Source organism: Lampris incognitus, chromosome 12, assembly GCF_029633865.1.
Source record: "Lampris incognitus isolate fLamInc1 chromosome 12, fLamInc1.hap2, whole genome shotgun sequence".
NCBI lineage: Eukaryota > Metazoa > Chordata > Actinopteri > Lampriformes > Lampridae > Lampris > Lampris incognitus.
In genome coordinates this window covers 49,992,126-50,016,469 of record NC_079222.1, presented here as the reverse complement: position 1 = coordinate 50,016,469, position 24,344 = coordinate 49,992,126, and the positions used below count along the sequence as shown (strand labels likewise).

Genomic DNA, 24,344 nt, shown 5'->3' with positions numbered 1-24,344 from the left:
CTGAGCTGAGGAGGTGAGGGACAGTACGGGACACGCTGTGAGCTGAGCTCAGGAGGTGAGGGACAGTACGGGACACTGTGAGCTGAGCTGAGGAGGTGAGGGACAGTACGGGACACGCTGTGAGCTGAGCTGAGGAGGTGAGGGACAGTACGGGACACGGCTGTGAGCTGAGCGGAGGAGACTAAACAAAGGTGGGCGTGGCCTCGGCGCTTGTTTTGCTACTGTGCGGTCGCTAATTGGTCGGACTGCCACTAGTTCCTGAGAGTGGGCGGGACATATTTATTTAAGTCGCCGTTTCGCCCCAACGCATAAAAAACACTCCCCCCCCGCCCCCGCCCCGCGCGCGTGATAAAACACACCGACGGGTTTCCGGTTAGGACGGAGAAACACTCCGCCCGCTCTGCTCCGGCCCTCGCCGCTCCGGTGGGAGGGTCGACGCGGCAGAGGTCGCGTCATATGATCGGCGCGGAGTCAGCCTGACCAGATCCAATATGGTGGCTCGCCTCGCACGTCTACGGCTCTTGTTGACGGTGGTATTGTTGTTGTTGTGCGGGATCAGGTGCGGCGTCCGCGGCCATCCAGCCCCGCTGGTTCTGGGGCTGCGACTCGAGGACCCCGGCGGCCCGGTGTGCATGAGAGAGCGGGTCGTCTCCGCACCGCTAGGCGCCACCTTTAAGCTCCGCTTGTTTGGCTCCGGGCTGCTGAATGGAAGCTGGCCGTGGGTGGCGTTCGCGGCGGCAGTTCCAGCGCAGGCCCAGGCGGCGGGGCGCGCGGCGGACCCGTGCGCGCAGGAGACGGGCCGCGAGGGCTCCTCTTTCCAGGTGCTGGGAGACTTCGGCGCCGACGAAGACAGCAGCGGGCTTATCACCGTGCACGCACGCGCCCCCCCGCTGCAGGGCGGAGCGGACGCGACCCCCCCCGTTGACCACCACCTGTGCGTGTTGAGCGCTGGGCAGTGGGGTTCTGTGGGACTGGACCGACTCCGCGTCGACACCCACGACGTCCCGCCCGCGGGCTACATCCCACCGTGGGGTCTGGCGGTGCTGGTCGTGGTTCTGATCGTCGTCTGCGGGCTTCTGAGGATGCTGAACTTGAGCCTGCTGTGGTTGGACCCCCTTGAGCTCTACGTCCTGCACAGCTGCGGTTCCGAGGAGGAGAAGCGGACCGCCAAGCGACTGGAGCCCATCAGGAGGAGAGGGAACTTCCTGGTGAGTTTCTGTCATCCTGCGCTTCTCCCGGCCGTCCCGCAGACCTGGAGGCCGCTGGTACTGGAAGATAGGGGGAATGCTGTTGCCAGGATAGTCATGTGGAATTTACACTTTATATTTACACACCCACACACACACACACACACACACACACACTACTATGTTAAGAATTCAACTGAGGCTAATCACACTGAGCTGCTTGGTACCATAAAGTGTCACATCAAACCCAAACGAGTTTTCAAGCGATACCCCCCCCTGAAATAGTTCCAACTTGGTTTCACGAGAGGAGTCCGGTGATCGATCCTCATAACTAATTTAGACAACAAAGCTGTGCCTGTGCGCACCACAACACTGGAATTTCATCCCGGCCGAATGCCCCCGAAAGATGATAAGCGATGACACCCAGTTAAGGGCGGTCCTGTTTAGACGGCACCCAGCCTCAGACTGCTTTCTTAATTACAGCTGAGAGATGTGACGTGTGAACCGATGTCCCCTGTCTGTCCACACCAGGTGTGCTCCCTGCTGTTCCTGTGTGCGGTCTGCCACTCCACGCTGGGCGTGCTGCTCTACCAGGCTCTGGGCTCCGTCAGCCTGGCGGTGTTCACCAGCGGCTTCATCATTTTCCTCCTGGCTGACATGGTGCCACACATAGTGTGCTCTGACTACGGCTTCCAGATCGCACCAGGTCTGACCTGGCTGGCCCAGGTATGTATGATAATAACCTGCCCCCTGTCCTGTCCTCTGGGGCTGATCCTGGACCTCGTGCTGAGAAGGGACATAAGCACCTGTGGCGTGAGGGAGAGGGCGATGGAGATGATCCGCGCCAGTGTCAATGACCCTTACAGGTAACCTACAAATACGTGTACACAACACTACCATGGCTTAAACCAGCACCACCTAAACCCCTGGCTTTGTGGCTAGCCGGTGCTCGAAATTAGTTCACGTTCATGAAAATAGTCACCTCATCGAGAGGCGTTGTAGTCGCTACTACGCCTTCTCATCTGGTTTACGTGTCAAAGTCTTGGTTGCGTCATGCCACAACTGGCGTCCCTTTCAAATGGCGTATGTTTCCCTCCATGAGCTGATGTATATGTAATGTCTACATTTGGGGTTTGTTATGTCTGCAGCGAGTTTGTGAAGGAGGAGTTCAGCCGCGGGGCTTTGCGTACGAAGACGGTGGAAGACATACTCACTCCGCTGAAGGACTGCTTCATGCTGCCGAGCACCGCTGTCCTAGACTTCTCCACCATGTCTGAGATCATGCAGAGCGGATACACCCGTGTGCCCATCTATGAAGAAGAGAGGTGAGTGCAGCGGAAGTATGTCTGTGTGTTACAGTGGGTCAGTACTGGGAAAAACAAGAGGCAAGTCAAGTCCATTTTCTTTGTGTAGTCGTGTATTGCAAATTCAGGCGACAGGCATGGGCGCAAGTCCGTCATCACTAGGATGGCATCCAGCACCGCTGTGCCCCCCGTCCATAGGGTTACTGGTTTTGTCAGGAAGGGCATTCGACGTAACGTTTTGCCAAATCATTATGCGGATCAACAAGACCGTACTGGATCGGTCGAGGTTCGGGTTAACAATTGGTGCTGTGCCCTGATAGGGTACAGATGGAAACTGTAAAATCCGATGTGGCGACCCCTGAGAAACAGGGCAACTCCTGAGAAACAGGGCGACTCCTGAGAAACAGGGCGACCCCTGAGAAACAGGGCGACCCCTGAGAAAGAGGGCGACTCCTGAGAAACAGGGCGACTCCTGAGAAACAGGGCGACCCCTGAGAAAGAGGGCGACTCCTGAGAAACAGTTGAAAGAAGAAGAAGAAGAAGAAGAAGAAGCCATATATCACAAATTACAAATTATCCTCAGTGGGCTTGACAGCAACGCGACATCCTGTCTTTAGACCCGCTCATCGGATGTGGATACAGTACTTCTGTCAAATATGTCCACTGATATTGCGATCATAGTTTTGACCAAGAAAAAAGAAGGTGTTGTCACTCTTTTACTGACTGATTCGTCAAACATTAATGTCGTCTTTTACGAGGTCATGACATTTACATTTACTCACTTAGAAGACGTTCTTATCCAAAAGGGCTGACGAGTCAGCAGTTAGCAGATAGGTTCAGATGTTACCAGCTGGCGTCATAGTAATCGTTTTGTGCCTTTAGTGTAGGTGCACCTGAGAGCATCAAGAGGCAGGAGCTAGGGGAGTCAAAGTACGGAGTAGTGTTGGGAATAGGGGTGGGAATCTTTCAGAATCTCACGATTTAGTTCGATTTCGATTCCTGGGGTCACGATTCGATTCGGAATCGTTTTTCGATTCAAACGGATTCCCGGTTCAAAATCTATTCTAGATTTGGTACATAGGGGGGCTGATTTCAGGATCTACTCCAGTCCGCTGTGCGCTAAGAAAGGCGGTGTGGCAAATGACGGCATGAAAGGAGGCTAACGTGTGTATAAGATTGTGTAGGTTTTATATCTGAAAACGTTATGTCAGTTGATTGCTATAACGTGAAGACACAAAGGCTTCAATTAGATTTCTAACCTTTCTCAGTAAAAACCGACGTGACGGTTTGTCGCACTTTGGCTCAGTTGTGTGGATCATAAATCTAAAGCCTTCATGTTGACTACGCTGTGGGGACGCAGGTCTTCTGAAACGAGACAGGTGATGGGGACGCAGGTCTTCTGAAACGAGACAGGTGATGGGGACGCAGGTCTTCTGAGATGAGACAGGTGATGGGGACGCAGGTCTTCTGAGATGAGACAGGTGATGGGGACGCAGGTCTTCTGAAACGAGACAGGTGATGGGGACGCAGGTCTTCTGAGATGAGACAGGTGATGGGGACGCAGGTCTTCTGAGATGAGACAGGTGATGGGGACGCAGGTCTTCTGAGATGAGACAGGTGATGGGGACGCAGGTCTTCTGAGATGAGACAGGTGATGGGGACGCAGGTCTTCTGAGATGAGACAGGTGATGGGGACGCAGGTCTTCTGAAACGAGACAGATGATGGGGACGCAGGTCTTCTGAAACGAGACAGGTGATGGGGACGCAGGTCTTCTGAGATGAGACAGGTGATGGGGACGCAGGTCTTCTGAGATGAGACAGGTGATGGGGACGCAGGTCTTTTGAGATGAGACAGGTGATGGGGACGCAGGTCTTCTGAGATGAGACAGGTGATGGGGACGCAGGTCTTCTGAGATGAGACAGGTGATGGGGACGCAGGTCTTCTGAGATGAGACAGGTGATGGGGACGCAGGTCTTCTGAGATGAGACAGGTGATGGGGACGCAGGTCTTCTGAGATGAGACAGGTGATGGGGACGCAGGTCTTCTGAGATGAGACAGGTGATGGATCTGGTCATCTAATCAGTCCTGTGTACTTCTTGGTGAGCTGTGTAGTATCTGTACTTAGTTTGAGTTCCCTGCTCACACTGCTCCACAGTTTCACCCCACAGATTGAAATGCCCATGGCGTGCTCTTCAAAGCTGTACCAGCACATCATTTCTTGAAGTTTCATTTCCCTCTCAAGTTATATTGCCCTTCTCTATCTGACACTAGTTTTGGTGTAGTACTCAGTAGTGGATTGTTTCTTGCTTTGAACATGATCTGTGCTGTGTTAAATTCTACTAAATCCCTGAACCTCAAGGCGCTTGACTTTAAAAAAATAGCTTGTTGGTGTGTTCACGATATCCTACACTATGAACTATCCTTATGACTCTTTTTGTAGTATACATAATGGCTGTAGGTTGGAGCAGAGCTTCAGTGACAGGATCACACTGCTGAATCTATCAGTAGTACGAACAGCAACACATACAAATGTATATTAGCTCAGATTTTAGAGGGCAACACAAATTGATTTAGCTCTTATCCCACGCAGACCTGTACAAATTCTCTGACCTTGTCCAAATAATTTGTTTTCCGTTGTTGTCGATTCTGACTCCATTCCCGTCCCATCTCGTGTATGTTTGACCAGTCCGCTAGCGATCCTGCAACACAGCCGTGCATATTGATTTATAACCCTCCTGTTGTGTTCCGGTCCAGTTGGACTGATTCACAAGTTTTCTCTCTGAACAATGGAGTTCATTTAATCTGCTTGTCATAGGGTTCCATGACTTTGTCCTCACAGGGCATCTGAACACACAAAGTACATTTTAATAATTTTTATTAGATTTTGGGCGTTTAACTTTTGTACACCTGTGGTGTTCCCACCCCAACCCCCCACACACACACACACACACACACACACCTCACTCCCCCTCTTGGCTTGGCTTCCATGGCAACCCCCACAGAACTTTTCTCACAGCTCTGGTGTATGAAGCCTTTTTGTGGCCTTGCTTCATTCTGTGGCAGCACAATGACCAAATCATATTTTTCAAATTGCATGTGGGGCTCCTGATCTTATATTTGATCACGACACTGGTGAAGAGAAGACAGGCCAGGAAACTGACAGTGAAGGTGCATATCTCAAATTCCCATTTTGAAAAATCAGACTCTCTTGATTAGCATCTTGATCAATTCTAGGGACTACCTGAAATTCCAATAATAAATTGATTGGAATTATAGCTAGTTTCCGTTATAACTGTTTAAATCAGGCATGTAAAAGTCAGTTTCGTCCCAGTCCGGGCCAGTTGTAAATGTAAGACTATATAAATATATCTACTTCTTATCATATTACATAATTGCCTCTGTATTTGAGGCAGTTATGTAATATGATTTAAGTAATACGTTCGTAATGAATAACTAGCTTTGAAAGCAGAATTCTAGGAAGAATAATGGCAAACAGACATTCAAGTGTACAACTATTGTACAATTTATAAAAAAAAGTATATATAAAAAGTAGTATAAGTATAATATAAGTAAGTAAAGGGGACCGGAGGGTGTGCTCCAATTATCAGGGCATCACATTGCTCATCCTCCCTGGGAAAGTCTACTCTAGGTGTTGGAAAGGAGGCTCTGACTGATTGTCGAACCTCAGATCCAGGAGGAACAATGTGGATTCTGTCCTGGCCGTGGAACAACGGACCAACTCTTTACCCTTGTGGAAGTGCTGAGGGGGGCATGAGAGTTTGACCAGCCAGTCTACATGTGTTTTGTGGACTTGGAGAAGGCTTATGACCGTGTATCCCGGGGCACTCTGTGGGCAGTACTGCGGGAGTATGGGGTATGGGGGCAGTTGCTACAAGCCATCTGGTCCTTGTATAACCAAAGTGAGAGCTGTGTCCGCATTCTTGGAACAAAGTCCAACACGTTTTCGGTGGGTGTTGGACTCCACCAAGGTTGTCCCTTGTCTCTGATTCTATTTGTGATATTCATGGACAGGACCTCAAGGCACAGCCAAGGTGAGGAGTGTGTCCGTTTTGGGAACCTCAGAATTCCATCTCTGCTCTTTGCAGATGATGTGGTTTTGTTGGCTTCATCAGAACACGACCTCCAGAGCGCACTGGGGCGGTTTGCAGCTGAGTGTGAAATGGCCGGGATGAGAGTCAGCACCTCAAACTCTGAGGCCATGGTTCTCTACCAGAAAATGGTGGATTGCTTCCTCCGGGTTGGGGATGAGTTGTTGCCTCAAGTGAAGGAGTTCGAGTATCTCGGGGTCTTGTTCACGAGCGAGGGTAGGATGGAGCGGGAGATTAACAGGCGGATTGGTGCAGTATCAGCAGTAATGTGGACGGTGTACCGGACCGTTGTGGTGAAAAGGGAGCTGAGCCGGAAGGCAAAGCTCTCAATTTACCAGTCAATCTTTGTTCCAACCCTCACCTATGGTCATGAGCTTTGGGTAGTGACTGAAAGGGTGAGATCGTGGATACAAGCGGCTGAAATGAGTTTCCTCCGTAGGGTGTCTGGGCTCAGCCTTAGAGATAGGGTGAGGAGCTCGGACATCCGGAGGGAGCTCGGAGTAGAGCCACTGCTCCTTCACGTTGAAAGGAGTCAGTTGAGGTTGTCCGGGCATCTGATTAGAATGCCTCCTGGGCGCCTTCCTTTGGAGGTTTTCTGGGCACGTCCAACTGGGAGGAGATCCCAGGCTAGACCCTGAACTCGCTGGAGCGACTACTTGTCCAATCTGGGCTGGGAATGCCTTGGGATCCCCCAGGAGGAGCTGGAAGGCGTTGCTGGGGGGAGGGATGTCTGGAGTGCCCTACTTAGCTTGCTGCCAATGCGACCCGACCCCGGAGAAGCGGCTGATGATATGACGAGATGAGATGAGTATAAGTATAACTAATAAAGTCAAAATAACAATAAGGGTTGTTTCGGTTTGTGTGGCCTACAAGAAAGGTTTAAAATCCAAACTGTATATTTGCTTAAAAATGAAATGGTCAAGTGTTAGGCCTACTCTACACTTGTAAGGACTGTGATGACATTCTATTGTATTACTGTAATACATATTATCCCTATTATAGGTCAACACATACAAAGTAGTATATGTGGTAAAATAAAAGAGAGCTCATGCGTATTACTTTATGACTAGTTTGAGTGAAAATGATATGCAATTCATGATATTGTATATGTGAAGGTTTTTAAAATGTGTACCTATTTGTTTTCCGGGCAGATAATAATAATGAACTTTATTTATATAGCACTTTTCTAAACAAGGTTACTAAGTGCTTCAGAGAACAGGATAAAATTGTTAAAAATGACCGTCGTGGGGCGTCCGGTTAGCGTAGCGGTCTATTCTGTTGCCTACCAACACGGGGATCACCGGTTCGAATCCCCGTGTCACCTCTGGCTTGGTCGAGTGTCCCTATAGACACAACTGGCCGTGTCTGCGGGTGGGAAGCCGGATTTCGGTATGTGTCCTGGCGCTGCACTAGCGCCTCCTCTGGTCAGTCGGGGCGCCTGTTCAGGGGGTAGGGGGAACCGGGGGGAATAGCATGATCCTCCCACGCGCTACGTCCCCCTGGCGAAACTCCTCACTGTCAGGTGAAAAGGAGCAGCTGGCGACTCCACATGTATTGGAAGAGGTATGTGGTAGTCTGCAGCCCTCCCCCAATCGGTTGAGGGGGTGGAGCAGCGTCCGGGACGGCTCGGAAGGGTATAATTGGGGGGGGGGGTCAAAAAAAAAAATCAACACACTCCATATAAACTCAGCAGTCATCCCGTGTCCTCTCCATGTCCCGATTCCCCTTTGCTAGGCAGCGACGCAGGGCGTATTTTCTCATTTTTCACTCATAAGTCACGTTAAGAACAGTGTTCAGCTTCATTTTATACAAATTTGCAGGCTAATTTCTGTTCCATTTTGATGACTACCATAATCTAAATGTAACTTCTTTTTTTTTTTGAGCACTCTGGATGGATTTTTATTTATCTCTAAACACTTCTCAAGCAGTTCAAGAAGAAATACAATGGACTGATTATCACAGCTCTTCACAAATAACGCAACTCTTCATCATCCCTATGTCTTTATAGGGATGACGAAGAGTTGCGTTAGCTGTCTTGAAGTTTTATTTATCTCAACATTTTCCCCCTTTTTATCCCAAATTGTACTTGGCTAGTTACCCCGCTCTTCCGAGCTGTCCCAGTCACTGCTGCACCCCCCCTGCTGATCCGGGGAGGGCTGCAGACTACCACATGCCTCCTCCCATACATGTGGAGTCACCAGCCGCTTCTTTTCACCTGACAGTGACGGGCACCTGAGCGTTTTTCCTGTGTCCTGCTCATGACCTCTAAACGTGACCTTCTCATGATCTTCATGATGTTCTCATGACCACTAAACGTGACCTTCTCATGATCTTCATGATGTTCTCATGACCTCTAAACGTGACCTTCTCATGATCTTCATGATGTTCCCATGACCTCTAAACGTGACCTTCTCATGATCTTCATGATGTTCTCATGACCTCTAAACGTGACCTTCTCATGATCTTCATGATGTTCTCATGACCTCTAAACGTGACCTTCTCATGATCTTCATGATGTTCTCATGACCTCTAAACGTGACATTCTCATGATCTTCATGATGTTCTCATGACCTCTAAACGTGACCTTCTCATGATCTTCATGATGTTCTCATGACCTCTAAACATGACCTTCTCATGATGTTCTCATGACCACTAAACGAAATAATAAACATGTGACAAGTCTTTGAAACATTTTCAACATTTTGCTTGATACTTATTTAATGTGGCCCTGTGATGGCCTGGCGGCCTGTCCAGGGTGTCTCCCCGCCCAATGACTGCTGGGATAGGCTCCAGCATCCTCGCGACCCTGAGAGCAGGATTAAGCGATTTGGATAATGGATGGATGGATGGATGTTCGCAGTAGTTGAGTTTGTATTGTGCAGCACAACTTGTATTGAATGTGAACTACACAGTACAGTGGGAAGTGAGTCTGTAATGTATAGTAGTTGAATGAACTTAAGGTGAGAAGGGGTAGGAACAAATAAGTATACTTCCTCCTACTCCTTTTCCAACATGTAACAAATAATCTGATGCATACAGGGATTTGATGTATGGATGTGTTGATCACTTCAGATTATCGGCAATGTCTTATCTGTATGTTATGTCCTGCTTGTTAACATGTTCAAAATAAATCATCATCATCATTCCCTGATGGGTTAAGCACCCAATGGGTTCTCAAATGCCAGGTAAATAAAGAGGTTGCCAGTCACATTCACTGGCTGCTTAGATTCTTAACGGAAATCCTGATTTAGTACCATACAGATGCAAATCTTAAGTTGTATTTTAGTTGATCATTTTAATGGTTACTGTGGTTAATGCCTAGTAGGCTTTCTCTAAGAAAAATCATACAGCACATAGCCATTTTCGTCACCACCGTAGCAGCCAAATGTGGGAGATGTAGGTGTGAGTTTGAAGAAGTGAGGCTGTTGAGACTAATGAGTAGATCTGAAAGCCAATACAAGAATTTATATCAACACATCCATACAGAATAACTGTGAGGCCTGTCTGTCAGTTGTAAACCAACTGACATGCATCAGACTGGGGAAGCCGGATGTGGCTGTGTGTCCTGGTCGCTGCACTAGCGCCTCCTCTGGTCGGTGCCTGTTTGAGGGGGGGGGGGGACTGGGGGGAATAGCATGATCCTCCCACGCGCTACGTCCCCCTAGTGAAACTCCTCACTGCCAGGTGAAAAGAAGCAGCTTGCGACTCCACATGTATCAGAGGAGGCTTGTGGTAGTCTGCAGCCCTCCCCGGATCGGCAGAGGGGGTGGAGCAGCGACTGGGATGGCTCGTAAATAGGGTAATTGGCTGGATACACTTGCAGAGAAAAAGGATTATTTTACATACACCACCCTGTGAGGCTAACGGAAGATCCAACGCCACCCTATTTTCAGTTGCTACTTGTCCAACATCATCTAAGCGCCTCGCCGTGGCTGTAACAGCGGCTGTAGAGATGTTCATGTGACCTTCTAACACAGTAGAGTGTGACTTTACTTTACGAATGAATGATTTATTTCGGTCATACATTTGTGTTCATATGCTACAGACAGAAAAAAAGAAAAACATCGTACATATTTACATCAGTCCATTTCACACAACAAAACTCAATCAATCAATGACCGATAAAGGAATAGGCTGAAGCCCAAGACTTATTGTTGCCTATCCTATACAATTCTTAAGTTAACCTAGAATATCAGAGTTTCAAAAGAAAGAAAAAAAGAAAAAATGTATACTAAGTTGCAATCCTTAATTATTTTACATTTTAAAGGTTTTCTGAAACTCAACAGCGAGCTACACAATTTCGACTCATCATGAAGCCCATCCCATAGCCTGACTCCCAAAACTGAAACACATCCGTATATTACACTGGTTCTCACTTTACATGGTTCAAAAAACTCACTTCTTCAAGAACTACTACCCTGTTACTTGTTCTTAGCACTTATTGTATTCACTCATTTAAAAAACAAAAACATCTCTTTCTTGCGCTTTTACTTTAGCACTGGTTTTACCCTTAGATGCTTGTTTAGATGCACTTATGACCTCAGCTGACGAGTAGTTCTCCTGATTTCTTATGTTAAATGCACCTATTGTAAGTCACTTTGGATAAAAGTGTCGGCTAAATGACTAATGTAATGTAATGAAATGTAATGTAATGTAATAAATACTTACTGGCAAAAATGATGCAAATACAGTTATCTCACATACTTCATAGGGACACCGTACCAGGCATATAACATATTGTTAACCAGTGGATGTAATCACTATTATACTACATATACTTACCCAGCATGTTTTCCCAGATCGAACATTGTGGAGATCCTTTATGTCAAGGACTTGGCTCTGGTGGACCCAGATGACTGCACTCCTATGACCACTATCACCAAGTTCTACAATCACCCTCTGCACTTTGTCTTCAATGACACCAAATTAGACGCCATGTTGGAAGAGTTTAAGAAAGGTGTGTGTGCGTACACATGCTCACTATTGCTCTATGAGAGTAACTTCAAAACACTGATCTGGCACAGGGCATTTTGCCACTGAATATGGTTATGGAAAAACACCTTACCTAAAAAATACCTGCAAAGGTACCATTTCTGTGTTACTGTCTTCTTTTTGCCAAAAAGCATGCCTTGTGTTTATGGAGACCACTTTTGTAAAAATGAAGATATCCAAAAACTATAAAAACAGCTATTATAGGAGCTAATTTTATTATTTGTGAGTTGCAGAAAGGGGGCTGTTAATTTCAGCCTCCTTACTGGCAAATGCTGAAGAAACAAGTGAAAGAGCTTATTTAACCAGTTTCTCAAGTTTGAAAAAACGTTGTCTGGAGAGTTTATACCTGGAATCGAAATGGAATTTACTTTGACAGTTCCTTGTGTGATTTGACATCTGATCTCTACTCTCTTCAGGCAACTCCCACCTCGCCATTGTCCAGAAGGTGAACAATGAGGGGGAGGGAGATCCCTTCTACGAAGTGCTGGGATTGGTCACCTTAGAGGACGTCATTGAGGAAATCATCAAATCAGAGATTCTGGATGAATCTGATGGCTACAGTAATTTTTTTTGCAACATTTGTTAGTTTTGGCCAGAAAAGAAGCTATTGTTTCTGTAATAGAGATAATATCTTGTACAACTACAAAAAGTTAAGTCTTTACCTTCCTTTTTGTCTTTTCACCTTCCTCCCATTCTCTAGTGGACATGAAAGTAAAACGTCCATTAGCTCCCTTGGAGATTCCAATGGAACCTCAAAGTTTCCAAGAAGAATTTTCACTCTACAAACTCCCTGATGGAGCGCCCAAGATCCGTACATCCCCACAACTTCTACTGGCTACACACCGCTTCTTGTGCAGAGGTAGGTGTGTGTGAACTCAGGGTGTCGTGATATACCCGTATTGACGATAGCCAGGATATTAAAAAAACACGAAATATTGATACCGTGTTAATAAAACACATATGATAGCATCGTGTAAATAATTCAGTGCCTCTTAAATCATTTCCATTTCTTTCCGTTCTTGCCCTCCCCCCCGCCCGCCCACACACACACACACACCTGATGTGACGCAGTAACTAGCGACTAGCTAGCTACTACCGCCACAGAGTGTGGCTCCTGCTGTGCAAGGTCATGTCGTGAAAAATAGCAAGAGGAAAAATGAAGTAAGCACCTGGTCAGTGGACATTGAATCACAGTATATCAGAGTGGTTAGTTGTCATCCTGCGGTCTCACACTCAAACTCTCTGTCCCCTGCTCCCTGACAGTGGTTTTGTTTTAGTTCACATTGTATTGATGGCAGATGTTAGGCCCTGTGGATCTTTTGTTCATCAGTTTATCTGGTTGCCTTGTCACTATCCATTAAGTGTAATTGTTCTTGAGCATCTGGGTAGTGTGGCGGTCTAGTCCATTGCCTACCAGCATGGCGATCGCCGGTTCAAATCCCCGTTACCTCTGGCTGTCGGGCGTCCCTACAGACACAATAAGCCGTGTCTGCGGGTGGGAAGCCGGATGTGGGTATGTGTCCTGGTCGCTGCACTAGCGCCTCCTCTGGTCGGTTGGAGCACCTGTTCAGGGGGGAGGGGGAACTGGGGGGAATAGCGTGATCCTCCCACATGCGACTCCACATGTATGGGAGGAGGCATGTGGTAGTCTGCAGCCCCACCCGGATCAGCAGAGGGGGTAAAGCAGCGACCGGGACGACTTGGAAGAGTGGGGTAATTGGCCAGGTACAATTGGGGAGAAAAAAGTGTAATTGTTCTTTTCGTACGCTTTTGTGCAGTTATGGTTACAGACTCTCTCCACCACCTGACACTCGTATGTTGAGTGTAATTCTTTTGCAAAAAAAGAGACAGTCTGCACAATAAATAAAGTCAGATGAATTTGACTGATATCTTTTTTTTTAATTTTCTATGGCTATCACAATAATATCGTTATCAGGAATTCTTTGGGCCACAAAAATCGCGTAGTGAAAATCTGATATCATGCCAGCCCTAGTGTGAATGTACTTGGATGAGATTCAGCTACGTACAGATAATGAGGTATGCTGTTATCAAACAGTACACTCCTCTTGTGAGTGTGTCTTTGGTTTAAATGGCGTTGTGTGTGTCAGGTAATCCTGCGCCTCTGGCCTCATGCTGTGCTGTGTGCGACTGGCTGGGAGTGCTGCACTCGGCATGCAGTGCGCTGTTTACAACCATATGCTATGTTGCCCTGTTGGGTCATGAGGGGGATTATGTGAGAAGTGACCTCAGAGTTGAGCTGGTTTATAAGACCAGCTTTGAGTCTTCGCTTGTCCTTCAAAAAATGTACCTGGTATTGTTTTTGTCACGAGCAGAGATGTTTTTTTTTAATTTCCCCCCTTTTTCTGCCCAATTGTATCTGGCCACAACTGACCTTTCGCAAAGTACCGCCCCAGAACGGCGCTTGTCCAATCCTACCTTAGCAACGGTTTCTATGTGAGGGAGGTCCGTCAAGCTTTCAAACAGACAGCAAAATGGTGAAACGGGGTGCCTATGGGATCTGCAGATAGGATACTAGATATCAGGAAAAGTTTGGAGGGGGTGTAATTTTCTTTCCCTTCCCGAAACCCAGAAAGCAAGAAGCGCAATGTGGGCAATAGATTTGGCAGTATAGCAGACCCCATGGCCAGCTGAATCCATCCAGAATCAACACAAATACCTGTCTGCTCCAAGCTAGGCTTGCTACGAGCTATTATTGAGAGCTAATATAGCTAACGTATCGTAGCGAATTCAGGAGGCAGCTTGGGACGCCGCATCCGGGACGCGAACCCGTGGATCCCACACCGCAAGCAACCACGTTAACCAGTCGACTAAAGGGTCCGACCCGTTAGCCAAGGGCCAACGTGTCTACTTATCCATGCACATTACAGTATTATTACTGTTCCTTTTACCCACACAATGATTGTTACGATCAACGTATCAACGTATTATTGACTAACAAAATAACATTATTAATGAACCTGATGAACGTAACCAGCTTAGTCTGTGGCCAGAGATACCTCATTTAATGATAGCTAATGCTAGCTAGCCCACTAACATAACCTTGTTATGCTAGCCACAGGTTAGCCAGGTTCCACCTTTCATTTCAGAGCATCAAGACCCGCGGGGAGGGTGGGCTGGGATGGTCTCTGGCCAGTCTGACCTCCCCATATCCGGCCTATTTTAAACGTTTCTCCCCCTCTGGGAGCTCCAGGTGGGGACCGGCCGTTCGGAAAAGTCATCCCGCCCGCGGGGGTATCTCATTTGCCTTATTTTGTTGAAAATACCGGTTCTGGTCCGAAGGTAAAACATAATCATGGGCTGGTTCTCCTGGCCCCGGGGCATGTCCCTGGCCGCCCTGCGGCCCCCAGGAGCCCATATAGGACCCCCGAAAAAGCCTGGATAAAAGAACGCTATGGGGAACCTTGGCCAAAATCAACACTATAATATGGTGATGTTGACAATGGATTATCAAAAATATACCAATAACAGCTGAAATATGTAACTTACCCTGCAGGGCAAGAGCACAGCTGGTCCCCAATGTGTTTCAGAATTAGTTGATGGGGTTTCTCATTCTTCGATTGCGACCGGTAAGCTTTACCCTCAATTACAATCGCACCCGGCAGCCCGGAGTCCACGCAAGTCAGTTTTACTTTTAAATTAATATTCTGAATGTGTCCCTCCGGCATACTGTAACCCCTCCTGCCTTTCACGGGATGATATTAAGGATGAATTACTCCAAAATACATCACTTATTTGCACTGATTTCTTCTTTCATGTTTTGGTGTTTTCTGGCTACTTCCTGGATGGTTCTGAAAAGCTTGATGGGCATAGCAACAGTAACTAAGGAGGGCGGGACTTTGCGAAAGGTCAGTTGTATCTACCCCACTCTTCCAAGCCATCCTGGTCGCTGCTCCACCCCTTCTGATGCCGCTAGACACAGAAAGACAGAGCACAGGTTGTGTTGCTAGGTTGACCAAATCCACCTCAAACTCACCTGTCGTCAACACTGTGGACAAAGTGAAGATAGATGATGTAGAGGTTGAAAAGTACATGGAGCTGTGCTTGTTTTGTTTTTAAAAAGAAAAGGCCTGGGAAGCTGTAGCTGCGGGTGATGGGGCACCATGTAAGTATAGTATGTCTTTATTTACTGTGATAACAGCTTGTTTCAAAAGCACACATGCGTTTGTCTATTTAAAATAATAAACCCATGATAGCGTGGTTTTCAGATACATTATTTGGTAATATAGGGAATAGAAGTTCCCTGACAAAATATATAAGGTGTTTGCACTCAGTAGCCAACTTTGTAACATACCATTTCCTTCAACACAGAAAAAAAGAACAGATGACAAAACTTGGTACACATATTGTAACGCAGGATAGACGTCATAGATTTACATTAAGTTATTGGTTGAAGTAATTTGCAAGGATTGTTTCGTGTCGTGGGAGTTTGACCAGCCAGTCTGCATGTGTTTTGTGGATTTGGAGAAGGCTTACGACCGTGTACCCCGGGGCACTCTGTGGGGGGTACTGCGGGAGCATGAGGTACCCGGGGCTTGTTGCTACAAGCCATCCGGTCCTTGTATAACCAAAGTGAGAACTGTGTCTGAATTCTCAACACAAAGTCAAACACGTTTTCAGTGGGTGTTGGACTCCGCCAAGGTTGTCCCTTGTCTCCAATTCTGTTTGTGATATTCATGGACAGGATCTCAAGGTGCAGCCAAGATGAGGAGTGTGTCCATTTTTGGAACTTCAGAATTGCATCTCTGCTCTTCGCAAATGATGTGGTTTTGTTGGCTTCATCAGAACACGACCTCCAGCGCACAATGGGGCGGTTTGCAGCTGAGTTGGCTGGGATGAGAGTCAGCACCTCCAAGTCTGAGGCCCTGGTTCTCTACAGGAAAATGGTGGATTGCTCCCTCCGGGTTGGGGATGAGTTGTTGCCTCAAGTGAAGGAGTTCAAGTATCTCGGGGTCTTGTTCACAAGTGAGGGTAGGATGGAGCGGGAGATTAACAGGTGGATTGGTGCAGCATCAGCAGTAATGTGGACGTTGTACTGGACCGTTGTGGTGAAGAGCTGAGCTGGAAGGCAAAGCTCTCAATTTACCAGTCAGTCTTTGTTCCAACCCTCACCTATGGTCATGAGCTTTGGGTAGTGACTGAAAGGGTGAGATCGCGCATACAAGCGGCTGAAATGAGTTTCCTCCGTAGGGTGTCTGGGCTCAGCCTTAGAGATAGGGTGAGGAGCTCGGACATCCGGAGGGAGCTCGGAGTAGAGCCGCTGCTCCTTTGTGTCGAAAGGAGCAGCCAGTTGAGGTGGTTCGGGCATCTGATTAGGATGCCTCCTGGGCACCTTCCTTTGGAGGTTTACCAGGCACAGCCAACTGGGAGGAGACCCCGGGGTAGACCCAGAATTCGCTGAAGGGACTACATGTCCAATCTGGGCTGGGAACGTCTTGGGACCCCCCAGGAGGAGCTGGAGGGCGCTGCTGGGGAGAGGGACGTCTGGAGTGCCCTACTTAGCTTCCTGCCACCGTGACCCGACCCTGGAGAAGTGGCTGAAGATGAAGGAATGAATGAATGTTTATTGTCAAGTTGCTATAATATACTATAAGTCCAGGACATAGATGCTTCCTCACAGATCAAGCAGCTCTCGATGTTCTCAAAACCGCAAGAGTTTTAATGGGATTTCAAACTAGAGAAAGGGTTTCAGTGTGAATACTGTCTGGACAGTGATGTTCCCTGGCGGAGCAGAGAGGAGAATGATGCCTCTGATGTGAACGGTCCAGCTGTGAGTCGTGATTCTCAGCCTGCTGCACATCTGTTTTGCAACCTGGGAGAACATCTGTGACTCCAAAACTGACAAGTTTTGCTTTTGTCTCTCAGACTATGTCGCTTATAGGTTTATCCTTATTTGAACCCGAAATTACATAGCCAACTGTTTGGGCAGCTATTTTTCTGACTTTGCTTAGCTATTTTTTTTCTCCCCAATTGTACTTGGCCAATTACCCCACTCTTCCGAGCCGTCCCGGTCGCTGCTCCACCCCCTCTGCCGATCCGGGGAGGGCTGCCGACTACCACCTGCCTCCTCCGATACATGTGGAGTCGCCAGCCGCTTCATTTCACCTGACAGTGAGGAGTTTCACCAGGGGGACGTAGCGCGTGAGAGGATCACACTATTCCCCCCTAGTTCACCCTCCCTCCCGAACAGGCGCCCCGACCGACCAGAGGAGGCGCTAGTGGGGCGACCAGAACACATACCCACATCTGGCTTTCCACCCGCAGACACAACCAATTGTGTCTGTAGAGACCCCCGACCAAGCCGGAGCTAACATGGGGATTTGATCCAGCAATCCCCATTTTGGTAGGCAACGGAATAGACCGCTATGCTACCCGGACGCTCTTTGCTTAGCTTTTTATGCTAAAAACGTCATGTTTTCATGCACTTTTCAGTTACAAAGATAGCATAGATCAATCATACTTGATTTTAGGTCACGGTCCAGTCGATTAATTAGCCACTGACTATAAATGTATTGGAGGCAATCTTTTCCCTGTAAATATCGTGCGTTAATATTGAGTGTCGTATCTGTATTTTGCAACGGTAGATTTGAGAACAGGCAACCACAGAGACCGTGGTTATCCATGTCTTATCCATTGGGAACAGAACTTGAGTTGGAACCAATGCTGTGTATCCATTTGTTGTAGAACTTACTAATGAGGGCGTTCTGGTGGCGTGGCGGTCTATTCTGTTGCCTACCAACACAGGGGTCTCCGGTTTGAAAGCCCGTGTTACCTCCAGCAGACACAATTGGCCGTGTCTGCGGGTGGGAAGCCGGATGTGGTTATGTGTCCTGGTCGCTTGCACTAGCGCCTCCTCTGGTCGTTCGGGGCGCCTGTTTGGGGGGGAGGGGTAACGGGGGAATAGTGTGATCCTCCCACGTGCTACGTCCCCCTGGTGAAACTCCTCACTGTCAGGTGAAAAGAAGCGGCTGGCGACTCCACATGTATCAGAGGAGGCATGTGGTAGTCGGCAGCCCTCCCCGGATCGGCAGAGGGGAGCAGTGACCGGGATGGCTTGGAAGAGTGGGGTAATTGGCCGGATACAGTTGGGGAGAGAAATGGGGGTAAATTCCAACAACAACAAAAAAGAACTCGCTAATGATCAGTTTCGCTTGAGTCGTCGCACCTACATGTCGCAGCACATTTGCAGAAAGATGAATATTTTTCAACTTTGCAATGGCAGCTCGTGTCAGAGCTGCCATTGCAGATGAGGGACTCCCTGTCACTTTCCAAGTTTTTGTAGTGACACAAGTGAGTGCCCGGTTAGTCCCATGGAGCAGGAAAGTATTGTTGCACTGGCCTCTTCAGGTTGACTTGTTCAGCTAGGTTGCTTGGCTGGCTACGCTCAAATCCTGATGCAAAATTCAGGATTTTCCACATGTATCAATGGAAAAATCCCAACTGTTACATCAACACTGGGGTCTGACCAGCAATGTAGCCTAGCTGAGAGTTTCAGCCTACAAAGGCCAGTGCAACAATACCGTCCTGCCCTATGTGACTTAGTCACTTACTTAGTGACTTAGTGACTTATTCTTTCCAAACCTCTTTGAGGCTATGAGAGAATAAAGCAACCGGAGACACGGAAAAAGTAAGACCTCAAGAATGTTGCTGGAATACACTGGCTTGTTGGTTTAGAATGGCTGCTGTTATCTGTGTAAACACAGCGTTTAACAAGCAAAAATACTAATATGTCAAAGAATGTGGGCTCGACTCAACATGACAAACAGGAGGAAACATAACGACAGTCCGGTACTGTTAGATAAGGTCACCATGCTGTGTACTTGTAGACATATTTGATCTGCATGTGACATCACTGTCTGTGCCTTCTACATTTTACCTTAGACTGTAATCTTAGCTGGTAAACGTATCTGTTCTTGACCCTTGACCCTGTAGAAGTGGAGCACTTCAACCCTGGGCGTGTGTCTGAGAAGGTACTATTCCAACTTCTTCGTCACCCCAGTGTCAACCAGGAATTGCACTTTGACCCCTCCAATCGCCTGAGCCCAGACCATTATCTTTACACACGCAACCACCCTGTGGACTACTTTATTCTTTTGCTACAGGTAATATGCTGTGTTAGTATAGAAATGGCATCATTTAAACAGGTCTCTATTTCATGTTTTATTTGCCAAAGGATGAGTTAATAAGAAACTGCCAAAGACAAATATTACTTGTTGGACATGTCTCCCAAGGGGCGTGTGGAGGTGGAGATCGGCAAAGAGGGACTGAAGTTTGAGAATGGGGCATTTACATACTATGGCGTGTCTGCTCTTACAGCACCATCTTCAGGTGAGATGTAAAATTACAGGAAGTCCTGTAATTTTAAATAATAAAATAATAACTTTATTATTATTAATATGATTATTATTATTATACCCAATTTCCCCACGGGGATGAATAAAGTATTTCTGATTCTGATAAATATGTAAAATATATTAAATATGTAATATATGTATATATGTATATATATATATATATATATATATATATTCCATTCCATTATCCAAACCGCTCATCCTGCTCTCAGGGTCATGGGGATGCTGGAGCCTATCCTAGCAGTCATTATATAATATAAAAAAATAATAATATAAAAAAAATAAATATATATATATAATATAATATATAAGTATATAAAAATATATGTATGTATGTATTATATAATATATAAAACTAATAAATAATAAAAAGGGAAAACCTTTCCCAGGTTTCCAGCGTCACATTACAGGTCTTCCCGCTGCACAGGATTATAAATAACTGAAGCAGCCCGTCTTTCACGACTGAAGGTCACTCACAAAACTTGTGAATTATTACATTGTGTTCTCATGTTGAACCAAAGCAAGACGTTGGATAATAACTGAATAACAGACCTCAGCCACAGGGCTGTGGTCAGGTTGCTATAGTTTAACACCCAGCAGCAAGGGTGTGATTCGGTTCCAGTGAATCTGATTGTGCCACAGCCAGAATAAACAGGGCATTTGAATGTGTTTGTGGTTTTTAGAACAAGACAAATTAGTGTTTGTTTCCATTAACTGACAAACAAAACTAGACAATAGGCACACGTTTTACTGTGGAACAGAAAGAGAACTAGGATACAGATTGTACTATGTTAACAAATGAGCATTACATGACAAATAAAGTATGATAAAAAGAAGGAATTTGATTAACGTATGACAAACATGCTCCGATTGTCTTATTTCATTATATGCAGATGATACTGTGATTTAGGCCCTGTGATGGCCTGGCGGCCTGTCCAGGGTGTCTCCCCGCCTGCCGCCCAGTGACTGCTGGGATAGGCTCCAGCATCCCCGCCACCCCGAGAGCAGGAAAAGCGGTTTAGATAATGGACGGATGGATGGATGACAAACATTTAAACCTGGATGTGTTGGTGTGGGTTTGTGTATGTGTGATAACAGCGCACCAGTCTCCAGTGTCAACCCAGCACCAGTCTCCCAGGGACCCATTTGATTTAGGAGAAGCTACAAGCCCGTCCAGCTATTGTCCTGACTACACTGTCCGAGCTCTAACGGACCTGCAGCTCATACGGGTACATCCTTCTGCGTCTGTATGTAATGGCAGCTGTGTCAGTATTTACGCTCATCCTTAGAAACCGGAGTTGAATAATTTGTGTGTGTCTGTGCAGGTGACACGTCTACAGTATTTGAATGCCCTGATGGCATCCCGTGTGGCTCAGAGTCCAGATCCTCCAGAGATCACCATCCTGCCCAGCAGCCAGACCAAGCTGCTCAACGACAGAAACACCATGCAAGGTAGCTTTTCCTTACGAAGCACTGGTAGAAAAACTAGTTCTGCTGCTCCACCTGTTCTTGATACCTAAAAGTTTTGGATGTTAATGAGGAGCTTCAGAAGAACAAACATTAAATAGTCCCTTTCTTTCAACAAACAAGGGATAACTACTTTTCTAGCAATCTCTTGCTAATAATTGCTATTATTGAGTATAGCTGTGTTTCACGACCTGTTACCTTTTCACCCTTTAGTTAAACTAAGAAGGTATTTTCTCTCTCTCTTCTCTCCCTGTCTGCTCGCCTCTCTGTCTGCCTCTGTCCGGCCGTCCCAGAGTTCCCTGTAAACTTTTCTTTCTTTGATACCATTGAGAATTACTGTTAGTATTTTTTGCATGAGGTAAATTAAATGTAGCCTGTTGCATGAGAACATACACCTACACATAGTACACTAACACACACACACACACACACACAGAGTCACCATCTCCAAAAGGTCACCAAGGAGCGCAGCAGCTGCTCAGACACACAGATCATGGAGCGTTACTTCGTAAATCCTCCTCAGGAATATGAATATCACTAAAATAAGAAATATTAGTTGAAACATTACTTGGTGGTCACACCTTAAAAGTTAAAGGTACACATTACCTGATAATTAACTAACTTGCAATATTAAATTACTTGGTTTGGGGGTCCGGGTGGCGTGGCGGTCTATTCCATTGCCTACCAACACGGGGATCGCCGGTTCGAATCCCCGTGTTACCTCCAGCTTGGCCGGGCATCCCTACAGACACAATTGGCTGTGTCTGTGGGTGGGAAGCTGGATGTGGGTGTGTGTCCTGGTCACTGCACTAGCGCCTCCTCTGGTCGGTTGGGGCACCTGCTTTTTTTTTGGGGGGGGGGGAACAGCGTGATCCTCCCACACGCTTCGTCCCCCAGGTGAAACTCCTCACTGTCAGGTGAAAAGAAACGGCTGGTGACTCCACATGTATGGAGGAGGCATGTGGTAGTCTGCAGCCCTCCCTGGATCAGCAGAGGGGGTGGAGCAGCGACCGGGACGGATCAGAAGAGTGGGGTAACTGGCCAAGTACAATTGGGGATAAAAATAAAGGGGGAACCCCCCCAAAAAAAATTGCTTGGTTTGTCAAGCCTACCTAGTTTCCCAGGTTTTGGTCAGAGAGCCACTACTTGACTTGGTGTCCTTCCTGCTCAGGGTGAGGCTGTGTGTTAGCATGCACAGGTGTGTGCAGCCTCGCGGAGAGGCTTTGTAGTGTAGCATACCTCGTGTTTCCCCATTGTTTCTCATTGCACGACTCTTCTCCACCCTTAGCACATCCCAGTACTCTCTGCTAGGTGTGCATACTGACGCTGTCATTCTGCAGGCCATCTCTCATGTCGCACACAGACTTCATGGTCAACATCTGCCATTATTCCCCCCCTGATATCCGTGCTACGCTGTCCTCCCTGGAGCAGCACCTAGACTCCACCGTGATCGATAGCACAGTGTTGTCATGAAGTTCACGTTGTGTTGAGAGTATGGTTGGTGACAGGGTGATGCCATCCCTTACTTACCCCACATTTCCTCTCGTTGACTGGGTTCTACAGGTGGCAGTAAAGCCCAGCAGAGTCCTATGGAAGAGGAGGCTCATGGGTAGTGCAATTCTCTCTGCCCTCTGTTAAAACCCACTCCAACCCAGCAGAGTCTGTTGTTCTGGTTTTATCTGTACATCGTCTGGCCGGAATGTAACGGTTTGAGGATGGAGTGAGGGTGGTGGTCTATCTGTTTCAATGGCATTTGCATATGTGATCTTCTCATCTCCATAGGCATTCCTCTTATGTTCTCTTATTGCAGGTATGTTATGTTGTTTTTATACACTTTGGGCGATAATGTGTATATACTTTGTTTTTCTTCTTTTAGTGGTGCCTTTTTTTTTCCAATTTAACCTTACTTACTAAGTGTTTCCATGCCCATTCTCCATTTTTACCTGATTGGGTGCCAAAGCTGCATGTGTTATAGAATGAAATGTGTTATTTTTCTTCCAGAATCCGTCCATAGAGACAATTAACACAATCTTCCACTAAAAAAGCTTAATTTGCACATAAATTTGTGCACTGCTGATAACTTGATGCTGTTTTATTTTCTGCAAGGTACGTCCAGCTGGTGAATTTATAAGCCCTCACGTCAAAATGTCTGTACAATAAACCGTCGTAGTTTTGACCCCCGGTTTGTCAGTATCAATCGATGCCTCACGTGACGTTTCCGTGGTTGTGACTATAATGGCAGAAGTGAGGTTCTGGTTTCATCACCACGTCCGATTTAAAGAGGATTTCTTTTGGCATTTTCGCCTTTATTGCACAGTGATAGTAGAGAGAGACAGGGGAGGCAAGGGAGAGAGGGGGGATGACGCGCAGCAAAGGGCCCGGGCCGGATTCGAACCCAGGACGCTGCAGTAAGGACTCCGCCCCATGTGGTACCCCTCTACCAGGTGCGCCACCGGGGCGCCCTGTAAGTCTCTGTTTTGACCAAACACGGAGGAGCAAGATAACGCGCCCCGACTTAAACTGATACGACAAGCCTCTTCACGTAAAGTCTGAGTAAAAGAGTAAACCCAGGACCTCTGGCTGACCCCACCTGTGATTCACTATGACAGAAAGAAAATAGGTGAGTTAGCGACATTCCTGTTCAAGAAGACTAATCCCAAACCGATCCCATTTTTCCACGCGGTGTTTATATATCCCGTCTTGGGAGAGGGATCCTCCTCTGTCGCTCCCCCTGACGTCTGTTCCTATTTTTTCTCCCTGTTAACGGGTTTTTTAGGGAGTTTTTCCTTAGCCGATGTGAGGGTCTAAAGACAGGATGTTGTGTTGCTGTAAAGCCCCCTTAGGCAAATTTGTGGTATTGGGCTGTACAGATAAGCTTGACTCGACTTGACTTATGCAGTGGTTCATTTGGC

At 47.0% G+C, this 24,344-nt stretch overlaps 1 protein-coding gene across 1 annotated transcript; it reads left to right on the top strand.

The window, feature by feature from the left end:
* The first annotated feature begins 491 nt into the window (after nt 1-491).
* On the top strand, nt 492-23,647 carry LOC130121670 (metal transporter CNNM3). The gene is made up of 11 exons (XM_056290514.1): nt 492-1,208; nt 1,719-2,053; nt 2,336-2,512; nt 11,401-11,558; nt 12,010-12,153; nt 12,294-12,452; nt 19,544-19,713; nt 19,843-19,939; nt 21,064-21,194; nt 21,291-21,417; nt 22,996-23,647. The coding sequence occupies exons 1-11, from the start codon at nt 492-494 to the stop codon at nt 23,043-23,045; spliced, it is 2,265 nt and encodes a 754-aa protein (XP_056146489.1). The 3' UTR covers nt 23,046-23,647.
* The last annotated feature ends 697 nt before the right edge of the window (nt 23,648-24,344 follow it).

Bases quoted from the DNA above. Each gene is read 5' to 3' on its own strand.
- LOC130121670 (XM_056290514.1), top strand. From the start codon at position 492: ATGGTGGCTCGCCTCGCACGTCTACGGCTCTTGTTGACGGTGGTATTG. The intron at 11,559-12,009 runs GTGTGTGTGCGT...TACTCTCTTCAG, and splicing joins GTTGGAAGAGTTTAAGAAAG to GCAACTCCCACCTCGCCATT. The intron at 19,940-21,063 runs GTGAGATGTAAA...GTGTGATAACAG, and splicing joins TCTTACAGCACCATCTTCAG to CGCACCAGTCTCCAGTGTCA.